Here is a 27,345-nt window from a genome sequence, read left to right as displayed (position 1 = left end):
CAAGGATCTTCGTGCGCCAGGTGATACGAGGGTCTCTCAAGAAGATCGTGCCCTTAAACTGGATATTATACTTAGCGAGATTAGGATAGTTGCCCTCTTTCTCTCTCTCTCTCTCGTTCAATCATGCATCAAGAGTACTCTGCCAATAATTGCTAATAATCTGTCGCGTCATTTGTTTCCATCGTCACATTGTTGAGGTCCTCAATTGTGGCGAACAGTTGGAATGTTTGCCGAGTAACGAACGGTTGTAACTGTTAAAATCTCTGTTCTAATTCGTTCCAATGTCGAGAATGGAAAAATGGAAGAGTTACGCCTTAGTGAATCGTATATAGCAGATATATAGCGACAAGTTTTTATCTAAATTGTTCAGAACTAACCTCAGCTTTGTATAGAATGGTTTAAAGTTTTAAATAATTCTAGATCATTTTTTTTAATAAACCATTTTTGTATTACTTATGACAATTCGACAGTTTTATCGCATCCCTGTGGAATATCTTTCCAATTATCTAGAAGATTCTTCGTTAAATAAACGTCACCCGGATACGGGTAACGCGACAGTTTTCGTGTTAAATTTATTTAGTGTGAATAACTTCCTTCCTCTTTTTTTCTATTTTAATTTTTGACCGGATCACTTGTCGTTCGTGATGCCTGATCTGCTTTTTCGTCTTTAGAAAGAGTCGCGATGCGATAACTTTGATATGGCGCGTCATTTGAGTCGTTGCTCATTTTTTGCGTTCCAGAAGATCAGGTGTCGAAGTTACCGAAATGCTTTGTGCGCACCACTGAGCAAACGAAAATATCTCATGCGAAAAAAGTGGTAGGAAAGATTTAAATCCGGAATTTTTAATTCGAAAGACGACGAATCGTTCGGGTGCACCGAGAAAGTTTCACGAGGAAATGAATCGAAGGAATCGCTCGACGAAAATCTTACTCAGACGAGAAGAATTGGAAAGATTGTAAGACAAGTGTCTATTGTATCTGATTTACTTATTTAATTAAAATCTTGAATTTGAAAAAAGAAGAGGAAAGAACTTATGTTCCTTTGAATTCTACGCTCTATATTTCCAAAACAACAATTCTATTATCGAGGATTCGCCTTTTGTTCTGTTTTCAAAAGCGAGAAGAATCTTGATACATGATGTAATAAAATCTTGAATTTGGAAAAAAAAGAAGAATTTGAATCCCTTGTCTCTTCGAATTTTACGTTCTTCTATATTACCAAGGCAACGATTCTATTATCGAGGATTCGCCTTCTGTCCCATTTCCAAAAGTGAGAAGAGTCTTGATGCATGATAAAATATAAGTAATAAAATCTAGAATTTGGAAAAAAAAAGGAGGAAGAACCTCTTCGAATTCTACGTTCTTTCCAACCCAATTCTATTAGTCCATTCTATTATCGAGGATTCGCCTTCTGTGCAGTTTCCAAAAGCGAGAAGAATCTTGATACATAATATAATAAAATCTTGAATTTAGAAAAAAAAAGAAGAACTTGAATTCCTTGTCCCTTCGAATTCTACACTCTATATTTCCAAGACAACGATTCTATTATCGAGGATTCGTCTTCTGTCCCATTTCCAAAAGCGAGAAGAATCTTGATACATGATATAATAAAATCTCGAATTTTAGAAAAAAAAAGAACTTGAATTCCTTGTCCCTTCGAATTCTACGCTCTATATTTCCAAGGCAATTCTATTACTCGATTCTATTATCAAGGATTCGCCTTTTGTCCCGTTTCCAAAAGTAAGAAGAAACAGCTAATTCCGTTTCCGCGTCCTTTCATATCGTTTACGCTCGCAACCAGAAGGATGCACGATAAAATTTGGAAAAAGAAAAGAATTATTTGCACTTCTAATACATATTAATTACGAGTCGCATCGAGGGAGGAAGAAATCGAGCAGACTGATTCTTCGTCCTCGAAGAAGATTGGCAATCGCGGGATCGAAAGAGTAATCGAAAAGAAGAAGGAAAGACTGGGAGCAGATGGCGCGTGACGGGATTTCCCTTCTGTTTCATCCTAGGTATATCATCCTAGATGTCTGCTGCTCGAGAATTTGACGGAGACGAAGGTCGAGATATGAGGGATAAAAGAGGAGACGAGGAGGGAAGGTGAGAGCAATGGAAAATGGAAAGAGTCGTCGCCAATTGTCGCCAGGCTGGGACGATGGAGCTGGCATTTATCACCTTGAGAGGAGAGAAACTGGACCGAGGAAGAGGAGGAGGAGGAGGATTGGCTTCCGATTACGCGCCATCGTCCATCATCATCCTCCTCGAGATCCTATTGCGTCTCTCGCTTCAAATTGTGTCAGCGATTTAATCTTCTTCTTCTTCTTCTTCTTCTTCCTTCTCTTCTTTCTCGTCGTCGAAAATTTTCCACGATCGAGTAATTTTTCAGTAATTTCCTGAGAAACGCGTTCGAAAATAGATTAAACCTTCGATTAAATGAATGGCGATTCATATATTCGCCCAATGAGAAATATTAAAGGATAGAATGAGAAGAAGAAACGAGAGATCGAAACGAGAGCAACAAAAGTTAGGTTAGAGAGGAGGAGGAAATGTACGCTAATTATTAGCACCGTTACAACGTGCAAATTGGTTCGTTACTTTTTTCCTTTTTTTTCTTTTTTCTTCCCCTCCCCCTCGAGTTTTTCGTTTATTCGTCCACGGAAATTGCGACGCTGTATTATTATTCTTCGCCTCGCTTCCAATCTTTTGCGCGAAATCAGAATCTTTCGGCTCGATAAACCGAGAAAATAGAACTCCTGCTCGATTCAACTTCAGTATATTTATACGAGGATAATGTAAATTCTTCGTATCGCGTATGCAAAAATATTCATCTCGCGCGTTTTATCTCGATGCGTATACGTACACACATATATATTCCCCTTTACTTTACCCGATGTAAAATCCAAAGAGCTGCTGCGTATAATTTTGTTTTTCATACATTCCGCAATCACGCAATCGAAAGATTTTCCTCTGAGATCTTTAACCGAAGGAAAGAAAACGATCTATCATCGAAACGGAAGAAGAGAAAAATGGAAGACGCTCTTTACTTTACTCGATGTAAAATCCAAAGAGTTGCTGCGTATAATTTTTTCATTCACACAATCGAAAGATTTTCCTCCGAGATCTTTAACCGAAGGAAAGAAAACGATCTATCATCGAAACAGAAGATGAATGGAAGACGCTCTTTTCGATGTAAAATCTAAAGAGTTGCTGCGTGTAATTTTTTCCATGTATGCTTTTTTTACATTCACACAATCGTAAGATTTTCCTCTGAAATCAAAGGAAAGAAAACGATCTATTATCGAAACAAAAGAAGAATGGAAGACGCTTTTTACTTTACCCGATGTAAAATCTAAAGAGTTGCTGCGTATAATTTTTTCATTCACACAATCGAAAGATTTTCCTCTGAGATCTTTAACTGAAGGAAAGAAAACTATTTATCATCGAAACGGAAGAAGAGAAAAATGGAAGATATTCTTTACTTTACCCGATGTAAAATCCAAAGAGTTGTTACGTATAATTTTTTTTTTCATACATTCTGCAATCACGCAATCGAAAGATTTTCCTCTGGGATCTTTAACCGAAGGAAAGAAAACGATCTATCATTGGAAGAAGAGAAAAATGAAAGACGCTCTTTACTTTACCTTACTCGATGTAAAATCCAAAGAGCTGCTGTATAATTTTTTTCGTTTTTTTTTTTGCATACATTCCGCAATCGAAAGATTTTCCTCTGAGATCTTTAAAAAAAAAAGGAAAAAAAACTATTTATCATCGAAACGGAAGAAGAGAAAAATGGAAGATGGCTTTCACTTTACTCGATGTAAAATCTAAAGAGCTGTTGCGTATAATTTTTTCCATGTATGCTTTTTTTTTACATATATTTTGCAATCGAAAGATTTTCCTCTGAGATCTTTAATCAAAGGAAAGAAAACTATTTATCATCGAAACAGAAGAAGAATGGAAGACGCCCTTTACTTTATCTTATTCGATGTAAAATCTAAAGAGCTGTTGCGTATAATTTTTTCCATGTATGCTTTTTTTTACATATATTCACACAATCGAAAGATTTTCAACCAATGATATAAGATCTTTAACTGAAGGAAAGAAAACTATCTATCATCGAAACAAAAGATGAATGGAAGACGCCCTTTACTTTATCTTACTCGATGTAAAGTCTAAAGAGCTGCTGTGTATAATTTTTTCCATCTATGCTTTTTTTTGCATACATTCACACAATCGAAAGATTTTCCTCTGAGATCTTCAACCGAAGGAAAGAAAACGATCTATCATCGAAACGCAAGAAGAGAAAAATGGAAAAAAGAGGAGGGGAAGGGCGATAATTGACTTACAATCTCCCCGCCCCAAAGATAAAAGTGCTTGGAGAGGGGAAGAAACGAAAAGATTGTGCCATGTTCGTCTCGAGAGTAACAACGTCGACTATCGAGTGAGGAAAACGGGGCAAAACAGAGCGGGCGCGGCTTTATGCGCGACAATTAACGTTAACCCGGAGCGATCCTCGGAGCGTCGCTCGTTCGTTCATTCCCCAAGAATTAATCCCAATTCGCGCCTGTGTGGCGCTTCATTCAAACCACCCCCTCCTCCTTCCCCTCTCTCTTCTCCTCAACGGCGGTATAATTCATCGTGACGTCGTCGCCTCGTTTCAATTGTCGCGTCGCGTCTCGCCTCGCGTTTTCCAAATTGTTTAGAAAGCTGGGAGGCCGAGCGTTTTGCGTATTCGAATCTTGGCGTCTGGCACGCGCGAAGGGAAGGGGGAGGAGTGCAGCGTGATTACTCAACGGCCGCCCTTTGCCGTTGGATCGCGTCCTCGAGGGCACAATCGAGCGCGTCTTGGAGCGGAAAAAAGGAGAGGAGGGGGAAGAGAGAAAGTCTCGGGCGAGAAGAAGGGTCCTTTTCTTTTCCTCTTTACGAGACTAAGCTAACTCTTGTCCAGTTTTTTCTTTTTCTTTTTTTTTTTTTTAAGGAAACAGGGATGGATGGATGGAGAAGTTTCGCGAGGGATTCGTAGGTAATCAAAAGTGGAGTTTTATTATTATTATAGGAGGGAAGTTTGGAGCGTGGAGAGAGAATTGATTAGATTAGAGTTGTACGTGTTTTGTAATTTAAAATTTAAACCGGATGGAGATGTTTAAATGTCGAGGTATTTCTTTTTTTTTTTTTTTATCGAAAAAACTCTCTCTCAACTTGGTCCTCGGATCTTGGAAAGGGAAGAGATACGACTTTGGAGTTTCTCCCGTATCTTTCATAATCCACGAGATATACGAAGCAGACAGGGAAGAAAGTTTTCCAGCGAGATTATGTGCGGTTGCTGCACCTGGAGCTTATTTCATGATTTTCCAAGCGAAGAGAGAGAGAATAGTCCTCGAAGAGGAGGGACGTGTATTTTCTCTTCGATTATTCGAAATTTTCGAGATTAATCGCTCGTGACGCGTCCAACTTTTCAAAATTCGCTTTTCTCCATTTTCAACCTCTCCGCATTTCCCGCGTCGGGAGTCATTAAACCGTCGCTCGAGACGCGCGATCGATTCGAGACGCGCGCGGAACTCCGTGCGCTCGAAACGAATACACGAATAAAGTGTTGATAGGCTGAGATCATTACGACCGGCTCACGACACGTGAACAATAAACTTTTTCTCCGTGAAAACGATCAAAGTTTCTTCTTCTTCTTCTTCTCCGATCGAGTCTCTCTATTTTTCTTCTTCTTCTTCTTCTTCTCGTATTTTGAAGTCGCGACCGCTTTTTCCACGCGAACAGGGCGAAACGTGGTGGATCTCCTTCTCCTTCTTCTTTTCCTTCTTCTTCTTCTTGTTCCTCTCGATAGCGGTAAACCACCCAGCCACAAATCTCTCCTCCTCGCCAATTCCATCCGCTTTCTCCAAACGTTGCTCGGTCTTTTTTACAGCCACTCGCTTAATCTATCGCGCTCCCTTTTCCAGAGGATCGCTTCCCGGTGATCTGTGTAGGTCTATCCTTGAAAAATCCACGTGGAATCAATGTTTCGAGTATTTATTTTCTGTCCCTCTTTAGATTTACACAGAATTTTCAATCTTCTTTAGAAATTGGTAAGAAATAGATGTACAACTTTAGATTGTTGGATTAGTGTTATTTTAGTAACATTCGTTGGATTGATAAAGATCGTAAGAATATATATATATCACGAGATATAAAGTTTAAAGTTACTTTAAATTATTTCGACGATGCGTCTATCCTTGAAAAATCCACGTGGAATCAATATTTCGAGTATTTATTTTCTGTCCCTCTTTAGATTTACACAGAATTTTCAATCTTCTTTAGAAATTGGTAAGAAATAGATGTACAACTTTAGATTGTTGGATTAGTGTTATTTTAGGTTAGTAACATTCGTTGATAAAGATTGTAAGAATATATGTACATATCACGAGATATAAAGTTTAAAGTTACTTTAATGGTTTAAATTATTTCTATAAAATCTTTCTTGAAAAATCCATGTGGAATCAATGTTTCGAGTATTTATTTTCTGTCCCTCTTTAGATTTACACAGGATTTTCAATCCTCTTTAGAGATTGGTAAGAAATAGATGTACAACTTTAGATTGTTGGATTAGTGTTATTTTAGTAACATTCGTTGGATTGATAAAGATCGTAAGAATATATGTATATATCACGAGATATAAAGTTTAAAGTTACTTTAATGCTTTAAATTATTTCTATTCTTGAAAAATCCACGTGGAATCAATGTTTCGAGTATTTATTTTCTGTCCCTCTTTAGATTTACACAGGATTTTCAATCTTCTTTAAAAATTGGTAAGAAATAGATGTACAACTTTAGATTGTTGGATTAGTATTATTTTAGTAACATTTGTTGGATTGATAAAATTCGTAAGAATATATGTATATATCATGAGATATAAAGTTTAAAGTTACTTTAATGGTTTAATTATTTCGACGATGCGTCTATTCGTGATTTGGGAATTGGGAGTTAATCGCAGATTTCGCCTCTATCGTGCAAATTATGCAGAAGAATGATTAATTCCGTTTGATTAGATATCGAATAGGATTAACGAGGATTCGAGTATTGATTTAGAAACTGTACGATATTTGTTCTCGCTATGAAAGGTGAATCGTGAAATACGATATCGGACAGTTTGACGCTTGTACTTTCGATATTAATTTCTATTCATCATTCAGCCGAAAGATCTCAAAGAACCTTTTCAATCAACGAATCTTTACAACCGGAAGCTTGGTTCCATTTCAAAATTCGATATCAATTGTTCGATTGAAGAAATGGAATCGCAAATGGAAGAGAAATATTTTCAATTCAATGTCTCCGCTATTTCACTTTGTCGTCGACGCTTCCTCGAATCGTATCCACTTTCACTCGTGCCTCTCTTTCGATCCCGCTTTCCTCGATCGAGAAACGAGGAGAGCGCAGGTTAGAGCGCAGGTCCACCTTAGTTTCACGAGTGTTATATGGCGGAGCGTCCGATTACGCGAGTCAACGATTGCCTGGAACCGCGCTCCAATCGCGATTCCCGTGGAGAAACGGCTTACTTCCGTGGATCGTGTCCGTTTTATACACGCTGGAAAACTGTGTATATATATATATATATATATATATATATATATATATATACGCGCGTTCGTTAAAGAGAAAATATGGCGAGATAATCTCGCGTCGACACCGCCGCCGGATAAATAACTTTTCAACGTTTCCGGGGAGAATTGCAATCGATAACCGTCTCTCTTAGAGTCGTTCTTTAATCAAAATCGACTTGGTTATTATTTATCGTTACAATCGATAAATAGGTCAAATTCTTGTGAAAATATCCACTCGTGTAAATATTTTGTTGTTACCAAATTGCCGAGTACGTAAAATTATTAATTGAAAATCCTTTCTTCAAATTCATAAGACAATTGTATCACCAACGTAAGGAATTGCTGATAAAAGATTAGTAATAACTTCTCAATATGATATTTGTCCTCAAGGTAAAACATATCTTATAAATGCAGTAGATATTAAAAGAATAATAATTCCAATATCTCAAACTCTATTTAATTTATATGAACAATAAAATATATTTCGTCTAATATGAATATATATATAATTAAGAAGTAAAATGATGCTCCATTTATATGAATTAAACAATCATCCTGAATTTATGTCTTTTATACTATTAGTAATTGAGCAGAATGCAATATTAATATTTGGACAGTAATGTATAAAATGAATCCAAAAATAATTTGGATTGTTAAAAAAATTCCAAGAATTGACCCAAAATTTCGTATATAATAAATATTTACAGGGATTGGTAAACAAAATTGTTGATTATTCTTTGTTGCTCCGCAAAGAGACGGAACGGAAGCCGGTAAACAACGGTTGTCCTTTTTCCTGGCCATTATCCATCATTTCCAGATCCTTGGTGGCGAAACCGCAACTGCGCGGCAACCTGGCGTTCCTCAGGTGCGATTGAAAAAGGAACGATCCACGGCCACCGAAGCTCGCGCTTTACTACAGCGGTCGTCCACGGCCGCGTAAAACCTGTTACATAAGCCGATACACCGCAACCACCGTGGTTTCTTGGGGCCACACCTCGGCACGAGCGAACCGATCTAACGCCACGATGGATCGTAACGGTCGATCACGATCGGCGGTTCTGTTCTTGCGGAGGATGGACCGGTTTCCCGGACGCAGAACACCGTGTTTCTTTTAAACGGGTCGAACGATTAAACCGATTCGATCGGTTAATTATCTTTATACGATTGTTGCTGGAATGTTGACGAAGATTGAAGCGAGATCCGTTAGAGTTCGTATTGATCATCGAGATAATAATTAAGACGAGAGGAATATCGAAATGGAAAAAAATTAAGGACTGAAGATGATAGAATCTCTCTTATTTACCTTTCGGTAATAACGAAAATTGGACGGAACAATGGTCGAGCATTCTTTTCTACCTATAACCTCTAATAGGATTGTTCGTAGCAAAAGGCTGGTTCACGAGCCGTAAAAGGCGAAAAAAAGCAAGCGGGCAATTACTTTCTCCGGTGGTCGTGGTCGATTTTTCGACTGTGGCACCGTCCCGAGTCGAGCTCGGCGGATCTAGCGACGACGGTATCGATGCCGATGGCAAGGTTAGAATGAACCAGTTGGCCGTTGCGCATGCGCGTGCGCGTCTCCCCTAGCTTCCCCCACCGCGGCTCGCGTGTAGCCGGTTGGTGGGTAGTAGACCGGTCTCGTGTCTACGAACCGACAGTTGCGTCTCTGTACGCGTTTGTGCGTGTCGTCGCGACGCCGCCGACTAGTGCGTCGCCAACCGGCGTCACGGCGTATCTCGCCGTCCATCGGTGTGTCGCGCTTGTGTGCTTCCTTTTTCCTCTCCGTTTTGCGAAGAAAACGAGCAATATCCAAAAGTGCGTACTATCCACTCGCGTCGTGCAGTGAGTTTCGTTTCGTTTCGTTTCGTGAGATCGGTTCTGTTCTGTGGTGGTGGTGGTGGGTCACGTGGTGGTGGACATCGGAAGTGAAAGTCGGGAGAAGTCTATCGCGGCGCGGTATCGATCGAAGACCATCTTTCAGGAGAGAAAAAGCGAATCGGTGAGAGAGAGAGAGAGAGAGAGAGAGAGATAGAGGGAGATTAGAAAAGAAAAGAAAGGGATGATCGCGCGACACCAGTGACGTCACTTTTACGGTGATTGCCGATCGAGAGGAGGCAATGGTCTCGCGACAACGTCGCGAATCTGTCGATAAGAGTGATCGAGTACTCAAGCAGAGTTCTTGGTAAGGATGACTGAAAAGTGTCTACGGTCGTTTCACCGTAAACACCAGTAGAGACACCAGAAAGATCAAATTTCTTTTATCCCACTTTTCGCCTTTCGAGCGCCTTCTGCTCTTCTCGAGGTGTTTCCGTTCGTGTCCTTGAGGGAGAATCCAACGAAATTGGCATCGTGCGTATATATTCGCGTTTTATTACGGACGATTCGTCCAACGAGTGGTAAATCGAATACGTGGACGGAGAAAGTCGCGGACGAAGGAAATAATTAGAAGCGACATCGTGTTCCTATCTACCGTTTCGTGTCGATAAGACGACGATTTCCGTGTCACGTCGTCGCTTATCGCCATTGCTCGGAAGAATACGGTGAATCTTTTTCCTTCGCTATTTTCCCGGACTTACGTTTACGACAAAAATAGCAATTAACGATAACGCGAATACCATTTAACGTGAAACCCATTTAATCATCTTTGATTAATCGTTGAATAATTTAAAAGAAACATATCTTTACAATATACGTTGTATACTTTTTAAGATTTTTAAATGGAATTTATATTTAACCCTTTATCGATTTTATTTTACTCTTCTCACCAGCCGATGACAGACTTATCGTATACGTATAAAATAAATATATACACACGTCGTTGCAACGAGTAATTTTTGTGCAAATATTACGACGATACGAAATCACGGATACAGATTGCTCATTCGCATAAAACGACTCGCTCGAATTATTTCGAGGACATCGATTTCGACATCGATGAGCTGAGAAACGTATCGATTTCAGTTATTCGATTCCACGACCAGGCTTTATCGCGCGATAATCTTCCGGCTAGTGACACTGTCACAGCTCCGATAACAGACCGCTTGTTAACGCGTGTGTCACGGATGCCTTATCGGACGCCTCAGAAGGAGGATCGTGCAAAGGTAGCTCGTTCTTCGATCAAACGAAACCGTTCGGATATCGCGAAATGAGATTCGAAACGTTTTGATTTTGATTGAAAGCGAACGTGACGGGAATTGGACTCTGTCCGACTTTCGACTATCTTTCACCGATCCGTTCCTTTCTCGTGGAACAAGATCGAACCCGATGGGGGAAAACATGGACGGTGTAGTAGAGATATTAGAATTTATCAACCGTATCTTCGTAACCAACGATATCGCATTTGTTTCCTCGGACATTTGTTTGATGTTGGCGAATCGAGAAACGTCGAAACGAGCGAATAAAGAGATTGCCGGAAATGCGATGAAAATCCTCCTCGAAAACGATGGAACAGAAACGTATGCTAAATCTACTCTGGAATCATTTTGAAGGAAGAATTATCAAACACGTTTATCGACGAATTCTATCGATCTAGAAAGAACGTGCTGTACATCACGATTGATAAGAGATCTCTGTCTTCTCCATTCTTCGTCCCATCTTGGAATAATTCTCTGACCACTCATCTTCTTGCTTGCGATTTTTCCACTCGAGAGAGATTTCGTTTCTTTCGAAAATTGAGACTTTTCTTTCGACACGGTCAAGGATTGTAAATTCCGCTGTTGTAACTCTCTCCTGTTTCAGCGATCGATGACGTCGCGAGCGTCACTTCACTTATCAGCGTGATAACGATAAGTAGAGGCAGTGGACGTGGACGTGGTCGTCGTGGGTGGTGCGGCCGCAGTTCCACGCCAGCCTCCGGGATCAATGCTCGTGGCCGATTTGATTCGACATTCTCGCTGCCTAATAAACTCCGTTACTCGCTGTTTTTCGCGCGATGAAATACTTTGCATTCAGCTGAATACCTCGTTGATTCGACTCCTCTCGGTTTCCGCGCAACTGTTTCTGATCCCTTCTTCTGTCAAACTGAATAATTCCGTGGAGGAAAAAAGCAGAAGGGAATTTTTATCGTGTATCTGTTATTGTTATTGTTGTTGTTGTTAACATAGTTGGAGAGGAAATTGTTTGATAAAAAAAAGTTTAATCGAAGAATCGGATTGGGTTGTTGGAATTGTGCAAACTATGAAAGTGTATCCTCGCGTGTTTGAGATTATACGCATCTCTAATAAACCAATTAACCGAAGATGAAGCAAGTTCTTCGTGGCGAATTGTTGAATCGTCGCTTGTTTCGACAAGTTGTTGATGAATTATGCTAACGAGATTGTTGAATAGAATAAGGAGGTGAGTCGTCGAATCGTTGGATAAAAATGCGAAATTACGTTGAAAAGAAAAGAAGAGAGAAAAGAAACGGATAACAGAAGGGATTACGAATTTCTGAGAGATATGCATATTAAATCGAATTCGATATAATAAGGTTATAGGTGTCACGAGTTATCGTTTAATTTTGCGCCGATAGTATAATAATTTTGTTTCTCCTTCAATAGAATCAATATTGAAGAGATAATTGATAACATTATTAATAATAATAATAATATCAATAACAATAATAATAATAAGGAGATAAAATTGCGATAAAATTAATTGGCGTACATTGGATCTCTAATATTTTTCTAAATACTCGTGTTGTGACATGCTTGCAACTTGACTCATCATCGTCGCCGGCAATGACGTGGCGCAAATTTTCTCCCTTCTTCTTTTTTCTCTTCCTATATCATATATTTTTCTTTCTTTTTCGCGCACAATTTCTCGATAAAACTGGAAGGTAGTTTAAAGGTTTCATTCGCGGCGAATTCGTTCTCCATCGGATGAATCAGTTCTAGGGAAAAGTGTAGTCGTTCGCGCATTTCCATCGATCGGCACGTTCCGCTCGATGGAAAATACGGGAAGAATATATGGGATTCCATTGTGAGAACACTCGATCGAGAAAAAGGAAAACGATATTTTCCAAACTGGAAACTCGTATATCGAAGCGTCTTTCCGATTGAATTGGCTTTTGAATTCTCCTGTATAATACTCGCTTACTTTGTATTTTCACGTTTTTATTGATAAATCGTTTAAAGAAGAAAAAAAAGAACGCGGTTGCAAATTAACTTTCGACCGAAGAGATTGCTCGGCGATCAAGACAGATCAGAAACGTGACGAGAAACTCTGTTCGTGAGATCTGGTCGAGATCTGAAAAGAGAGAGAGAGAAGGTAGCTTATCGAATTACTTTCTCTGGACAAGTCGATTTTTCTTTCTTCGATTATCGCGCGAATGAATCGTTTTATTTATTTTTCCCTCTTCTTTTTTTTTTTAGAAAAGTCAGATACGCTCCGACTCTCACTTTCAACCCGTTTCGCAAATTTCATAGATTCGCCACGCATCCTAGTTGGAATTTCTAAAAATAATCGTCCAACCTAGATCCACTTTTGCTCCACACAAACGCGCAAACTTCTATTAAGGACAACAAACGAGCAACGAGAAATTTTGGAAAAATAAATGGAAAGCGGATATTTGGTAAAAAAAAAAAAAAAAGAAAGAGGATAAAACAGAGATAAAAATAAAAACGATCGATCAGCCTCCTCTAGTCTGGAACCCGTCTAGCCCTCTCGTCACGGATGACGAATCGTCGCGAATTCGTCTCGTTTCTCAATCGCCGTTTTATTTTAAAAACTGAATGGCAAAACGGGTCTCGAGTCTCGAGATTTCGTAGGTTGAATGAACGTGCGCCGAGATACGGAACGATTTGTCTTCGTTACCGATACGTCTTCTTTATTTATGATTCCTCGCTGAAACGAGTCTCCCCTCCTTTAATTCATCTCTGTTTCTCCTCTCCTCTTCTTCTTTGATCCCTGCTTGCCGTTGACGTTTCTATCGAGAATTCGATTCACTCTCTCTCTATAGTTATATTAATAAAATTCATAGAATGGAAGCAACTTAAAAAATTTCATTCGTTTTAACGATATTCGCAGTATCGAACGATCTCCCTTGACCGCGGTTGATATGGAAATCGGGGTGGAAATTAGCTCCGAAACGAATCACCGCGAGTCGCGTTGATGTTCGAAATACCCTTTGTGTTCCGTTTAGTGTTTGCCGACAGTTTACAAGTAGGGGATTTCCGCCCCTGAATCCACAGTTTCGCGTTCATTTCCGCGCGGGGATCCGCCGCGTATTTAATATTAATGCCGAGTACGTGGCCGAGCAGTCGAGTAATTCGCTCGCTCGCTCGCTCGATCGATCGTAATTAAACCGTGGACGTGACACGTTGTTTCTGATCCGGTTGTTGAAACCGCAGCCGTTAAAAGGTTGACACGCTCCCTCCCTTCCTCGCCTTTCTTCGTCAACGACGATTAATTTTTCTTTTTTTTTTCTTTTCTATCAGAAGAGAATTTTGACAAAGTTTTTTGTATGTATAATTCGTAAAAAAATATGAAACTTTTAAGAAATCCCTCCGAAACGGTATCTCGTTTGAATAAAAGGGAGGAAGAGAGGTTGTTTAACCTGCTGCATCCCTAATTCAATTCGCTCTCGAGAGACCGAGGTCCTTCACTTATTTCGAGCGGAGTACGGTCGAGAGTGGCGTGAGCGTTCACTGCACGCCATTATGACGAGCCCTCGTCTCTTTTCATTTCAACGTCCTTTTTTTTTTTATTCCTCCCTTTTCGAAGAATCGTTCGTACACGCACGCGGCCTCCGTTTATTGCAAAGCAATAATATATATATAATTCCTATCCTTTCTTTTCCCTTTCTTGGTTCGAATCGCAATAACGGGAGGAAGAAAGTCTGGAAGGAATGCGAGGGAAGGAGGGGGAAAAAACGTGATAACGAGCGTGAAATCTCGGGGCGAATTTCGCGACGATCGATGACCCTCGACAGTTGGCGGTGGTCTCCTCTCCTCTCGCTTTCTCGTCACATCGAGCCATTTTTCGTCGGTCCAATATCGAAGGCGTTTCTCGAATCGCGTGCAGCCCCCCTCCCCTTTCTTCCCATTTTTTCTCGATATCGATATCCCAATAACGCGATAGCGCGTTGGCCCAGCTTTCCTTTCTCCCAAAGTATCTCGAGCGCAGAGAAATATATATCTCTCTTTGGTATCAGGAAAAATTTTTTTATCAGAGAAATTAAAGGAGAGGATCGATTCTATCATCCATGTATATTTACAACAAGATTACAACTCACCTGTACCCGTATCTTGTCTAGATAATAATCACCTTTATATCTGTTTACAATAAATTGTTTACTTAGAACACCAGACGTATTCTTATACAGTAGAAGTAGATACATAGATTTGAGTGGAAGTGCACTAGAAAAGTAGCCTAGAAATGTAGAATAGAAATAGTACAAAGTTCGTTGATTTTACGTAATCCTTCGTACGTAATTTTAAAAAAAAGAAAAAAGAAAAAGAAAACTCGGACTAAGGTCGAATTCCCCGAGGATGAACCGAGGAATCGGATGGAATTTGCACGAGATTTGAAGAGACTCGAAAGGGAAAAGTTTGGAAAAGTTTTGGTACGCGGATCACTCGAAATCGAGCTTTCTCCTCCGGCAGATCGCGTAAAGGTACGAGAGGCCAAGGACGAAAAATTGTTCTCCCCAGAGAGAGAAAGAGAGAGAGAGAGAAGGTGAGAGAAAAAAAGTGAAGCGAAGCGGAGAGAAGCGCGGAGGAGAAAGGAGGAGTTGTGAGATGTTGGTTGGTATACGTGAACGTTGGTATCGCGCGACGATCGACGACGGGAAAGAGAGAAGGCGCGACAATGTTGCCACCGATTTTGAACAACATTAACAGCGACATACTGACGCTGTACACGAACCCCGGAGGCGGAAGAAGCGTGGCAACTCGGCCCACGAGGGGCCGTTACGCGGAGATCGGCGTGAAGAGGTAACTTTTCGCATGAAAGATCAGTGTCCCTAATGATGAAGAACGAGTGAGTCGAGTCGCGGGAGGAGGATTGTTTAAAAATAGGAGAAAGGGATGAATAATTTTTCCATCGTATTCACCTGCATGGCTTTTGTGTATGCTAGATAACGACTCTCCTTTCTTTCTTTCTTTCTTTCTTTTCTTTTCTCCTCGTAGTGAATTCGATAATCAGTAGCAGACTTTTTTTTATCTTTCTTTGATTATATTTGCACGATTTTTATTCGATTCTTCTTCGGTAAGAATGGTGGTGATCGACGGTGAGGAACGCTTTAAGAAAAAGAAAGAGAGGATGGATTATTAGGCACGTTGCAGAGGCACGAAACCGTGCGTTAATTATCAATCGATGGCCGTTGCACTCGGAGTTGCCGTTCGTGCCACCTGCGTTTATTGATCCCGCCGCGCGGCGGCGACCATCCGCCCGATAGAGGGAACGCGGAAATGGAAATTTTCGAGTGATGCTGCGTCGCGATTCAGCCGCGTTCCCCGCCGTATGCGCACCAATTCTCGTATCTATAAAAAAAAAAGAGAGAGAGAACATCCTCTTCTCCATCCATTACGCTATTTATTATTATTATTATTATAGTTATTATTATTGTTCGCGAGTCAGCCCCTCAACGTGCAAGCCTCGCGTAAGAAGCCGGCTCGCGTGTCTCGCGGGGAAATCGATTTTAATCAGCGGTTAATATGAAATATGATAGGAAAATGGCCGAGCCGCGAGAAGCCCTTCGGTTTATTCTTATGTAAGCCTCTTATCCGTAATCCGCTTCGCCTCCCCGCGAATAGAGGAGAATCATTTATCTCCTTCTTTTTCTTTCTCCTCTCTCTCTCTCTTCTTCCTCGACCACTCTATAGAAGAAGGATCCTGACCCGGTTATAATAGGGTTCCTCCCAATGGATCCCAATTACCGGCCCATTAAAAAAAATAAAATTCGGCCCTCTTTCTTTCTTTCTTCTTCTCTCTCGTGTAGAAATACACTTTTCCTCTCTCTCTCTATCTACTTTTTAACGAGATTCTTCCTGCGCAAGATTGAAATTGTACCCTCGACGTGTGAGCAAACAAATAAATAAATAAGTAACGTAAGAAATGAGAATAAGGGGAGAAGAGGAAGAAGAAGAAAGTTTGGGGAAAAGAAACGATACGAGGGGGATGATTAAAAGCGGTAGAATTTCCGGGTAAGTCGGAAGCCGGGCGAAACAGAAGCGTTCGTGCAGCGTCGATGAATCATGCGGAATCGTGCGTACACGTAAGCACGGTTAGTGGACGTGTGTGGGGACGTGGCGCGGAAATTGCGACGAGGTCGAAGCCCCCCCCCTCCTTCCGCAAAACTGGCGATATCGTTGCTCGCCATTCCGTTAATCGCGTTTCCGTTAATCTAAATTTTTAATCGAATTATGCGCCAGATGCGCCGTTCGAACGAGGATTATCGGGAGATAAGGCGTTATTTATCAGCCGTTTTGAAACTTCGATATCACGAAACTTTTGTCCGCTATCATTGTTCTATTCTACGCGACGTATCCTTTCTTTATCTTTTCGAAACAACGTCGAAAGTTAGGGGAGAAAGGATGTCCGAGGAATCGAATGGAGAGGAAAACGCGGTGGAAAAATGAATGGAAATTCGAAGGGAAAGCGATGGGAAGGATGCAATGATCGTTGCATTCCGGGCGAGTGAATTCGTTTGAATCCGAGCGAAAGGGGTTGGAAGAAGGAGGAGGCCGTAAGTGGAATTTAACCGGGGCTAACCTTTTCACCCGTTTCGAGCGTCTTTGACGCGCGAACGAGGCTTTTCCCGCGTTTTGCCTGCCTTTCCACTCGGAAAAAAACGCCTCGTTTCGAGCGTGCAGCCGATCGTGAACGACGCGGCCGTTAATTAATCGAGCCACTCGAACCGCCTCCTCTCCCCCCTGCCTCGCTTTCAAGATCCGCCGAGGATCGGAAAGGGGTGACTCCTCGGATCCTTTGGCAAATTTCAATCGAGAAATTGGATTTAGAATCCGGTTAAAAGAATAACGAGATGTTCGTAGAGGAGGAACGATCGAAATAACGATCGATGAATATTTGTCACCCATCGAACGGAATAATATTCGAATAATATAAGAAATGACTTAAATATGAGAGGAGATTTAATTTTTAAGCAGAAAGTAATGCTGGTGTCTTTTTGTAATTTATTATTTCGTTGGAAGAAAAAGTGTATAAAAATATACGACTAAATATATAAAGAGGAAATTAACGTTGCGTTTAATTAAATAACGAGATGTTCGTAGAGAAGGAACGATCGAAATAACGATCGATGAACGATGTTTGTCTCCCATCGAACGGAATAATATTCGAATAATATAACAGATTAGAGACTTAAATATGAGAGGAGATTTAATTTTTAAGCAGAAAGTAATGCTGGTGTCTTTTTGTAATTTATTATTTCGTTGGAAGAAAAAAATGTATAAAAATATACGACTAAATATATAAAGAGGAAATTAACGTTGCGTTTAATTAAATAATCGATATATAAAAATATATGTGTGGTTTGAGTGATAAATCTGCGCGACAGATGTAGCGAGTAATTAAGTTAGAAAGCGCTTGAAATTTAATAATAAACCGAACCTTGAGAATTGGAAATAGTATTCTAAAGATGTTATTTAAAAAAGGAGGATTATGGACAGATATGAAAATTATAAAATGAAAGGAATAGAAAAAAATTGCCAACTAAAGTTAGATAAAAATGTACGTATATAAGCTAGCTTAAAATTAATCCATAATATCAGAGGATTAAAGAATTTGTTACGTGGCGAGCGTTTTGTGCTTTGTATATCATAGACGTAAAATTAATTTTAACGTAGCTTCGCAAGATTTTGCGAATATCAAATATGAATATCAATAATTAAAAAAAAAACTTTTCGTATCTTCTTATACGTGGAAAAAATCATGGACGAATCATTACAGCATATTTCTCAATTCCTATTGAAATGTGATCAATCAGTCTGCCTATATATATGTACACCTAAAAAAATTCGTTTATACATTCGAAACAATTATTTTATATTCAAAAATAAATTTTCTCCAGTATCGATATTATTCGAACCACTTTGGATTAGAAATTCGAATGCGCGATTCTGCTTTCGAGGAAATCTCGCACTCGCGTAACAATAAACAATGGCGGACCGATCGAGGGGTTGCCATTAACGCTACCCCATCGAATCGGGACGAAAAGGGGTGGAAAACAGTCGTCCTAATGCGACCACCCTCGTCGAGGTGCACCGCTTTTCTTTTCTCTCTTAGAAAATTGGTCGAATATATGGCGGATGGAATTTTTGGCGAGGGAAAGAGGAAACAAACCTCGACGGAGCGTGACGGGGGAAGGAAAGGGCCGAGTAAATCGAGGAAACGGCGCGAAACACGACACGCCACTTTCGGTCTAACGTTACCCGCTCGTAAGAGACGTAAACGGGAGGATCGTTTAATCCAACGATGACGATACACCGCCTCGACTTTCGTTTTCCACGATCGCTGGGAAACCGTGACGTGAGAATACTTGAGTTTCTTCTGGCGCACGAGAAATTGAAAATATTCGTATACAAACGAATAGTAATAATTGGAAATAATTAATATCCGAAGGATGAAGAAGAAAAGGGTGGCAGAGCATGCTCTCCAGGTCATTCGGCCTTGGAACCCTTGGAGCGCGAAACACGAGAGTCGAGGGTTGGTTTGTGACACGAGAGAGCAGGAGTGAAAGTTTTCAGCGATAAACCAGATGCCCCGAGATCTCTCCTTTTCAATAGCGGCAGATGCGCGTTACGAGTGTTTTTTCCCGAAGGATCCTTAATGTCCTTCGAAATCCGCTTCCCGAAAAAATCGGTGATCAGAGAAAAGATCAGAAACTCTCTCAACGACGCGTTAATTTCGGAAGAGAGATTTTAAAAAATGTTACGTTGCGATTAAAATTCAACGAGAGATTTTATTATTTCAAATTGCTATCTCTATTCGTTTTCCTTCATGCGCGCTTCAAATCAACGCGTTTTATTTACACTCAGAAAATCAAGAAAAAGAATAGATAGAAATTATTAAAGTGGAAATTATGATAAATTTTTGCGATAAATTAAACCTGATCGATTCGATTCGGTTAATCGATAACCCAACTGTCCGTTAGAACTCGTTTCTCCACGGGAAGTTGTTAAGTCATGCGACGAGAGATAATAATTATCGAACGAAAACGAGATTATCGCTGGAAACTGGTCTCACAGATGAGAGATCCCCTCCATTTACGAATATTTCATTCTCTCCTCCTCCTATAATCCTATGATCTTTTGAAAAAATCAATAATCGTCGAATATAGATGCGTAAAGAAGATGTCGTTTAAAATGCTCTCGCAATAAATCGATCGCGAAACGTGTATAAATAACGACAAGAATCGAGGACAGGAAGGACAGGACTCGATTCCCCTTTCTATCGAGCAAAAGGAAATATATAGAGTTTGGCCGTTTTCGCGATCGATATCGACCGCGAAGCTTCCTTCGAATCCACGCTCGGAGGAGCAGCGGCCATTATGGGCGGGTTCGATAACGGGTCAAGTACAAAGGCCGGCGTTTGCGAGTCGAGTTCAATCGTTTAATTTCAAAGTGATCCCGTCCTTACGGGAGAACAAAGAGGTGGCTGGAAATGGCCGGGGGCTCGATTAAGATCCATCCGTTGTGTACTGCGTTGTATCTGCGTCGGAAGAAGAAGAAGAATAAAGGTAACGATCGACGATTGGGAGGAGGGATTGGAAATGGAAAAGTTTTAGGTTTCAGGATATCAATCGGTTTTCCCGCGCGTGTTCTTGGCTGGAAGTTGACTGGTTGGTTGGTTTTGCGCCAATATCCGAGCAGGGAAAAGGGCAAAGGGAGGGAGGGGTGGTGCGGCTTTGATCATGGACCCATTCCCGCAATTATGTACTCTCTAATCACTATATTTGGCCGGCGCGGTTCTGCCCTGCCAATTTACAGAATGGAACGTATCCGTTTCGTCGCAACGTTGTTTCCGGTTTGACAAACGATCCCTTTTGAATATCGCGCGAATTGGAGGGAGGAGAGAGAAACGCGGGTTTCGATTTCCCCGTGTAATTCCACTTCTTCCCCCATTCTCGTCCCGACTTTATTTCGACGAATAATCTCCTTCTCTTCGGGTAATATTTCGAGGGAGGGAGAGATTCTCTTTCGCAAAATTAGAAGAGATCGGCAGTCTTTTCTTTTCTTCGAAAAGATTGAGCTTCGACTCGACTCTTTCGCCGTTTCTTTCGCCGCGACATTCCCATTGAACAAACCGCACCAAAAATGTGCACAATACTCATCAATCGTTTATGGTATTTCTTTTTCTTTTTTTTTTTTGTGATTTAAATGATAAATAAAATATCAATGCTACATTTTCAGAGAAAGATACTCGACGTACAATAACTCCGATCATATACGGCATCTTATGCAGAGCGACTATAACAGTAGTCAGAGATATTTTATGCAGAGTGATTCATAGATAATCGTCCATAATGTATCAATAGCATTTTATGTAAAGCTATCTATAATCGGCTATAGTATATCAATTGCATTTTAGTAGAGCGACTATAGCCCATAATATATCAATATATTTTATATAGAGCGATAATAGCGATTTTAATTGCCCCTAACGTCAATGACATCCTATAAGCGATTATCGCCCATAATCAGATATTTTATGTACAGCCACTATAGCCCATAATATATCAATAGTATTTTATGTAGAGCGATAATAGCAATTTTAATTTCTCATAGTACGTCAGTGACATCTTATATAAAGCGACTCGCCTGTAATCAATGCAGAGTGACTATAGTCGTCTCAATGTATCAATAGCATTTTATGTAAAGCTATCTATAATCGGCCATAGTATATCAGTATTATTTTATGCAGAGCGACTATAATAGCGATAATAGCGATTTTAGTCGCCCGTATTACATCAATGATATCCTATGTAGAGCAGTTATAATCGTCCACAGTGCATTAATAGTATTTTATGTAGAGCGATTATAGTCGCCAGTAGTACATCAATGATACCTCATGTAGTGCGACTATAATCGCCCATGGTAACGATTTTAGTTGCCCGTAATATGTCAATAACATCTTATGCAAAGCGACTATAGTCATCTATAATATATCAATATATATTTTATGTAGAGTGACTACAATAGCGATAATAGCGATTTTAGTCGCCCTTAGTCTGTCAATGACATCTTATGTAAAGCAATTATAATTGCCCATAATATATCGATGGCATCTTATGGAGAACAATTATAGTCGCCCGTAATACGTCAGTGGCATCTTATGCAAAGCAATTATAATCGTCCATAATATATCAATGGTATTTTATGTAGAGCGATTATAATAGCGATAATAGCGATTATAATCGTCCGTAGTACGTCAATGATATCCTATGTAGAGCAAATATAATTGTCCACAGTGCATTTCTGGCATCTTATGCAGAGCGACTATAGTCATCTATATCAATGATATTTTATGCAGAGCGAATATAATAGCGATAATTGCGATTTTAGTTGCCCATAGTACGTCAATGATATCCTATGTAGAGCAACTATAATCGTCCATAGTGGCATTTTATGTGGAGCAACTATAGTCGTCCATAGTACGTCAATGACATTCTATAGAGTGATTACAATCGACCATAGTGTATCATCTTATGGAGAACAACTATACTCGCCCGTAATACATCAGTGATATCTTATGCAGAGCAACTATAATCGTCCCTAGTGTATCAATGCGATCTTATGCAGAACGACTATAGTATATGTATCGTCTGCGAATATAGTCGTCTATAATATATCAATAATAATATTTTATGTAGAGCGATTATAATAGCGATTATAATCACCCATAGTGTATCAGTGGCATCTTATGCAGAGTAACTATAATCACTCATAGTATATCAGTAGCATCTTATAGAACAATTATAGTCGCCCGTAATACATCAATAGCATCTTATGCAAAACAATTATAATCGTCCATAGTGTATCAATGGCACCTTATTCAGAACGACTATAGTCGTCTATAATATATCAATAGTATTTTATGTAAAGCGATTGTAATAGCGATTATAATCGTCCATAGTGACATCTTATGCAGAGTAACTATAATCACTCATAGTATATCAATAGCATCTTATAGACAACAACTATATTCGGCCGTAATACATTAGTGGCATTTTATGCAGAATAATTGCCCATAGTGTATCATCACCCATATCAGTAGTATCTTATGGAGAATAACTATAGTTGCTCGTAATACGTCAGTGGCATCTCAGAGCGACTATAGTCGTCTGCATAATATATCATCTGCGAATATAGTCGTTTATAATATATCAATAGTATTTTATATAGAGCGATTATAACCGCTCATAGTATCAGTGGCATCTTATGAAGAACAACTATACTCGGCCGTAATACATTAATGGCATCTTATGCAAAATAATCGCCCATAGTATCAGTAGCATCTTATGAAGAACAACTATACTCGCCCGTAATACATCAGTGATATCTTATGTAGAACAATTATAATCGCCCATAGTATATCAGTGGCATCTTACGTAGAGTGATATACTCGTCCGTAGTATTGAAAGGGTTAATCTGTTAACGTCATAAAGAGAGAGAGAGAGTAATTCTTCTTCTTTTCGATTATTTGTGATTTTCTCCTCTTTTCTTCTCTATATCGGAACACAAAGTGGCGTTGCGGCGATGGGCAGGGGACCTGACCCGTGGAGCCGTGCAACTTTCCGGTCGGAAAGAGGAGAGATATAACGGGTGACGTGTCGGCGAGGCGACGGCCGAAACAGAGCGTGGAGGTGCATACTTAGCGAGGCAAAGTGTCGCGTGTTACGTGGAGTAACTTAAGATCGCTTTGCTGCTCCCACAGTGTAACCCAAGAGCCTTCTTTGGCTTCGGTTTCCACGCCGGAGAAATCGGATAGGACGGTGTGCACGGGAGTTGCGCACTCTACCTCCGTCTTCCTCTCTTCTCTCTCCTCTCTTCTGTTTCCTGTTCTTCTTCCTCCTCCTCCTCCTTCTTCTTCTTCTCGTCTACCTGCCCGTTTACGCTCACCTGCTTAGCTCGCCACCTCATCGAAATTCTATTAAAAAGGTTATAATACAGAATTCCTCATCGTCTACTCTTTCTTTTTTCGTGGAGTTTGGGGTTGATCGAAAAGGAAATTTTCACGAAGAAGATAAAGTAGGGTAAAAATTACTGGACCCCCTTCCCCTATTTCTTGTCCGCTCGAGGCAAGCAACAGCCACGTCCTATGAAATAACGGGCAGGAAGCGTGCTATTAGTCTTAATGCGCTCGGAGTGCTTTCCTCGAACGGTCCTTTGTCTCTTCCTGGCCCGACTACATCGATGATCGTTGAGCCAAACTTCTTCCCTTACGCAGATTCGAGAAACCGCGAGCGATCTTTCGTCGAGTCGCCCCTGATATTCGCCTCCTCGCTCGAGCCCCGATTTTTCTCGTCTCGCGTGAGACCGCGCCATTATTTCCACGAGCGAGTCGACCTGATTCCCATTCGAATCGAGTCGTTTGTGTGCTCCCCGCGCATGACGAAACGTCATTCTCGTTACCGCCGTAATTTTATTCATTTTCTCTTCCACTTAACCGAGCGAAAATTTCTTTTCTTTGGCCAACAACGTCTGGAAATCACGTGTCCGAGACAACAAGAATGATGGCTGATTGTGCGCAATCGTTGCCACCATTCGAATATTTCCAATCTCTCTGAAAAATTTTCACGAAAATAGCTTGGCAAAATACGTTTCATTGGTCAACGTCTGTTGGAAATCACGTATCTGACAACAAGAATGATAGCTGACTGTGCGTAATCGTTGCCACGATTCGAATATTTCCAATCTTTGAAAAATTTTCACGAAAATACCTTGGCCGATTCTTCTTGGAACAAAATAAGATCGTTCGATGCGTTTTGCCCGAGTGAAAACTATTTTCATTGGTTTGCTATTAGAAATCACGAATATCTAAGGTAACAATGACAATTGGTTATGCACAATCGTTGCTACGATTCTTCTTAGAATAAAATAAGATCATTCAATGAGTTTTGCCCGAGTGAAAACTTCTTTTCATTGGTCAACGTCTGCCGTTGGAAATCACGTGTCTGAGGCAACAACGACAATTGGCTATGCACAATTGTTGCCACGATTCGAATATTCCCAATCTCTCTGAAAAATTTTCACGAAAATACCTTGGCAAAATGCGATTCTTTTTGGATTGGTATGAAACGAGATCGCGTTTTGCTCAAAAAACTTCTTTTCATTGGTCTGCCGTTGGAAATCACATCTAAGACAACAAGAATGATAACTGACTGTGCGCAATCGTTATTACGATTCGAATATTTCCAATCTATCGGAAAAATTTTTACGAAAATACCTTGGCCGATTCTTCTTGGATTGGAATGAAACGAGATCACATTTTGTCCGAAAAAGTTCTTTTCATTGATCAACATCTAAGACAACAAAAATGATAACTGACTGTGCGCAATCGTTATCATGATTCGAATATTTCCAATCTATCAGAAAATACCTTGGCCGATTCTTCTTGGAACAAAATAAGATCGTTCGATGCGTTTTGCCCGAGTGAAAACTTCTTTTCATTGGTCAACCTCTGCCATTGGAAATCGACGAATATCTGAAGCAACAACCACAATTGGCTATGCGCAATCGTTGCTACGATTCGAATATTGCCAATCTCTCCGAAAAATTTTCACGAAAATACTTTGGCAAAATGCATCCTTGGCCGATTCTTCTTTGACTGGAACGAAGGGAGATCGCGTTTTGCCCGTCGCAGGGAAATTAATCCCTTTCGGGAGAACGGGCCGTCAATATCCGGATGGAGGACACGGCTTCCGCCCGATTTAATCTCCACCGATGAACCCGCGTGATTCCCGGAGCGTAACTCGGTTAGGAAGTTGGATTAATAGAAACTTTTCCCTCGCGAAATATGAGCTAGAGAGAGAGAGAGAGAGAAAAGTTAGTTAGCGATCGCGTATATCACGGCGATTCTCCGCTGGATATCGCTGAAAGTAGAATATTTCTCTTGTCCCTCGTTCGCGTCAAGGAACCAATTCATCGAGCGATATTTAAACTGCGGGAAATGCAACGAGGGAAAGTAACGAGGCAACTAATAAATAATAATTAACGCGTTGACGTTTAGATTAAAAAATAGAGATTAAAAAATAATTTTTAAAATTTTATAATTAAAATTATTAATAAAATTATTATTTGATTTATAAATATATATATATATATAATTTATTTTTATATAAAAGTTTAGAAAGATTTATTTAAGTTAAATTAATTATTTTGAAATAATTTAAAATTTTATAGTTAAAAGTAATGTAAATGAAAATTTAAATGTAAAAAAGTAAAATAATTTTTTGTACCTTTTGTATCAGGATTGATTAAAATTTATTTAATAATTTTAAATATCTCGAAAATAAGGGAGCTAAATTTATATTATTTTTTTTTCTAGCAGTAGTTGATGCGTTCAAAATTGTGCGTGATAAAATATTGAAATATTAAATTTACGTAACGAAAGAAAATTAATTTTTATCGTTCGAAAGATTCAAACAGGACAATCGATCATCGATCGATCGGCAAAAATTCGCGCGGTTCGCATCTCAAAATAATTTGTTCGCACTCGATTTTCCACTGGAGAGTTAAGTTATACGCGTGGAGTAAAAGCGAGAGACGGCGTTCGTTTCATGGAATGATGCTGAGTCACGAGAAACGTTTTCGTGCTCGGCGCGCGAGGGGAAGAGAGGAGGAGGAGGATTGGAAAAGTCGTGGATCGCGATGATCGTTGACCGGAAAAATTACGAGCCCGTTTCTTCGCCGTTCCTCCTCCTCCCTCGCGAGATAGGGAGAGTATGAAAAGGGAAAAAAAGAAGGAAGCCGTTTTATGCCGAGTCGATCGAGTCGGTTAATTTCGTTTCTCGCATCAGCCTCGATTCACCACGAAGGCAAAAAACGAACGCGGGACAAACCGAGAGAGAGAGAGAGAGAGAGAGAGAGAGAGAGAGAGCGTGGAGAGATTGGCGTAAGAAAATTAGCGGTCTGTAAATTCTATTGCCGAGAGAGAAGATTTCGAAGGTAAATAATAATAATAATAATAATAATGAAAGTCGAGGCGAAAATTTCAACAGGTGTTGGAGAGTGGATTTTCAATCAAATCTTATATGCTCGACGTTTATTATAGAGTTTGTATCGTTATTTTCTTAATTTTAGAGATATAAGAAGAAAATGAACGTGTGTGTGTATATATACACACGCGCGCGCGCGTTATCAACTTTACCTTTTTCTATCCTTTTATTGGCGACAAAACTTTGCTCGTTTACCTCTGGCGGCGAAAGAAAGAGGAAGAAGGAGAAAGCGAAAATTCTTTTAAAAGCTGAGAAATTGCTTTGAACTTTCTCGAGACTTTTCAGGCTATCCTCGTAAGCGAATCCACTGCATTTTAACCCTTCTTTAATTAACGAAAGCGTATACCGTTCTCCTCGTATAAAGAGACGAGTTCTTCTCCTTTTTCTTCTTCTTCGTTCTGAGACATTATTCTTTTTTCCCCGGGAAGGGAAACGTTTGAACGAGCCATGTTTTCTCCGTTTCGCAAAGACAAGCGAATCCCTAATTTTTCTCAAACGAAAGAGAGCCGGCTAATTAGAACGTTGCCACCGTTTTCTAATTAAAACGCGCACGCTACGACGAGCTCTCAGATGATAGAAACAACTCCTCCCCTC

The 27,345-nt window shown here is 40.0% G+C and overlaps 1 protein-coding gene across 14 annotated transcripts in view; it reads left to right on the top strand.

Moving 5' to 3' along the window:
• Positions 1-27,345, top strand: part of LOC727000 (protein sprint) — a 149,812-nt gene that overhangs the window by 90,439 nt on the left and 32,028 nt on the right. Inside the window, exons 1-2 of one of the 14 annotated variants that reach the window (XM_026442995.1) lie at positions 9,457-9,774; positions 15,176-15,505. The exons of 9 other annotated variants lie outside the window; for them this stretch is intronic. In XM_026442995.1, the coding sequence (XP_026298780.1) occupies positions 15,381-15,505 (125 nt within the window). In that variant the 5' untranslated portion in view covers positions 9,457-9,774; positions 15,176-15,380. Of the gene's footprint in view, positions 1-9,456; positions 9,775-11,205; positions 11,928-15,024; positions 15,506-27,345 lie in introns of those variants that run through there. 4 more of the 14 variants (XM_026442996.1, XM_026443003.1, XM_026442997.1 and 1 more) reach the window with 4 other exon arrangements.

The sequence above is a fragment of the Apis mellifera genome, linkage group LG9, assembly GCF_003254395.2.
Source record: "Apis mellifera strain DH4 linkage group LG9, Amel_HAv3.1, whole genome shotgun sequence".
NCBI classification, from domain to species: Eukaryota; Metazoa; Arthropoda; class Insecta; order Hymenoptera; family Apidae; genus Apis; species Apis mellifera.
Note: the sequence above shows the minus strand (reverse complement) of the source record. Positions and strands in the feature narration are given on the sequence as shown.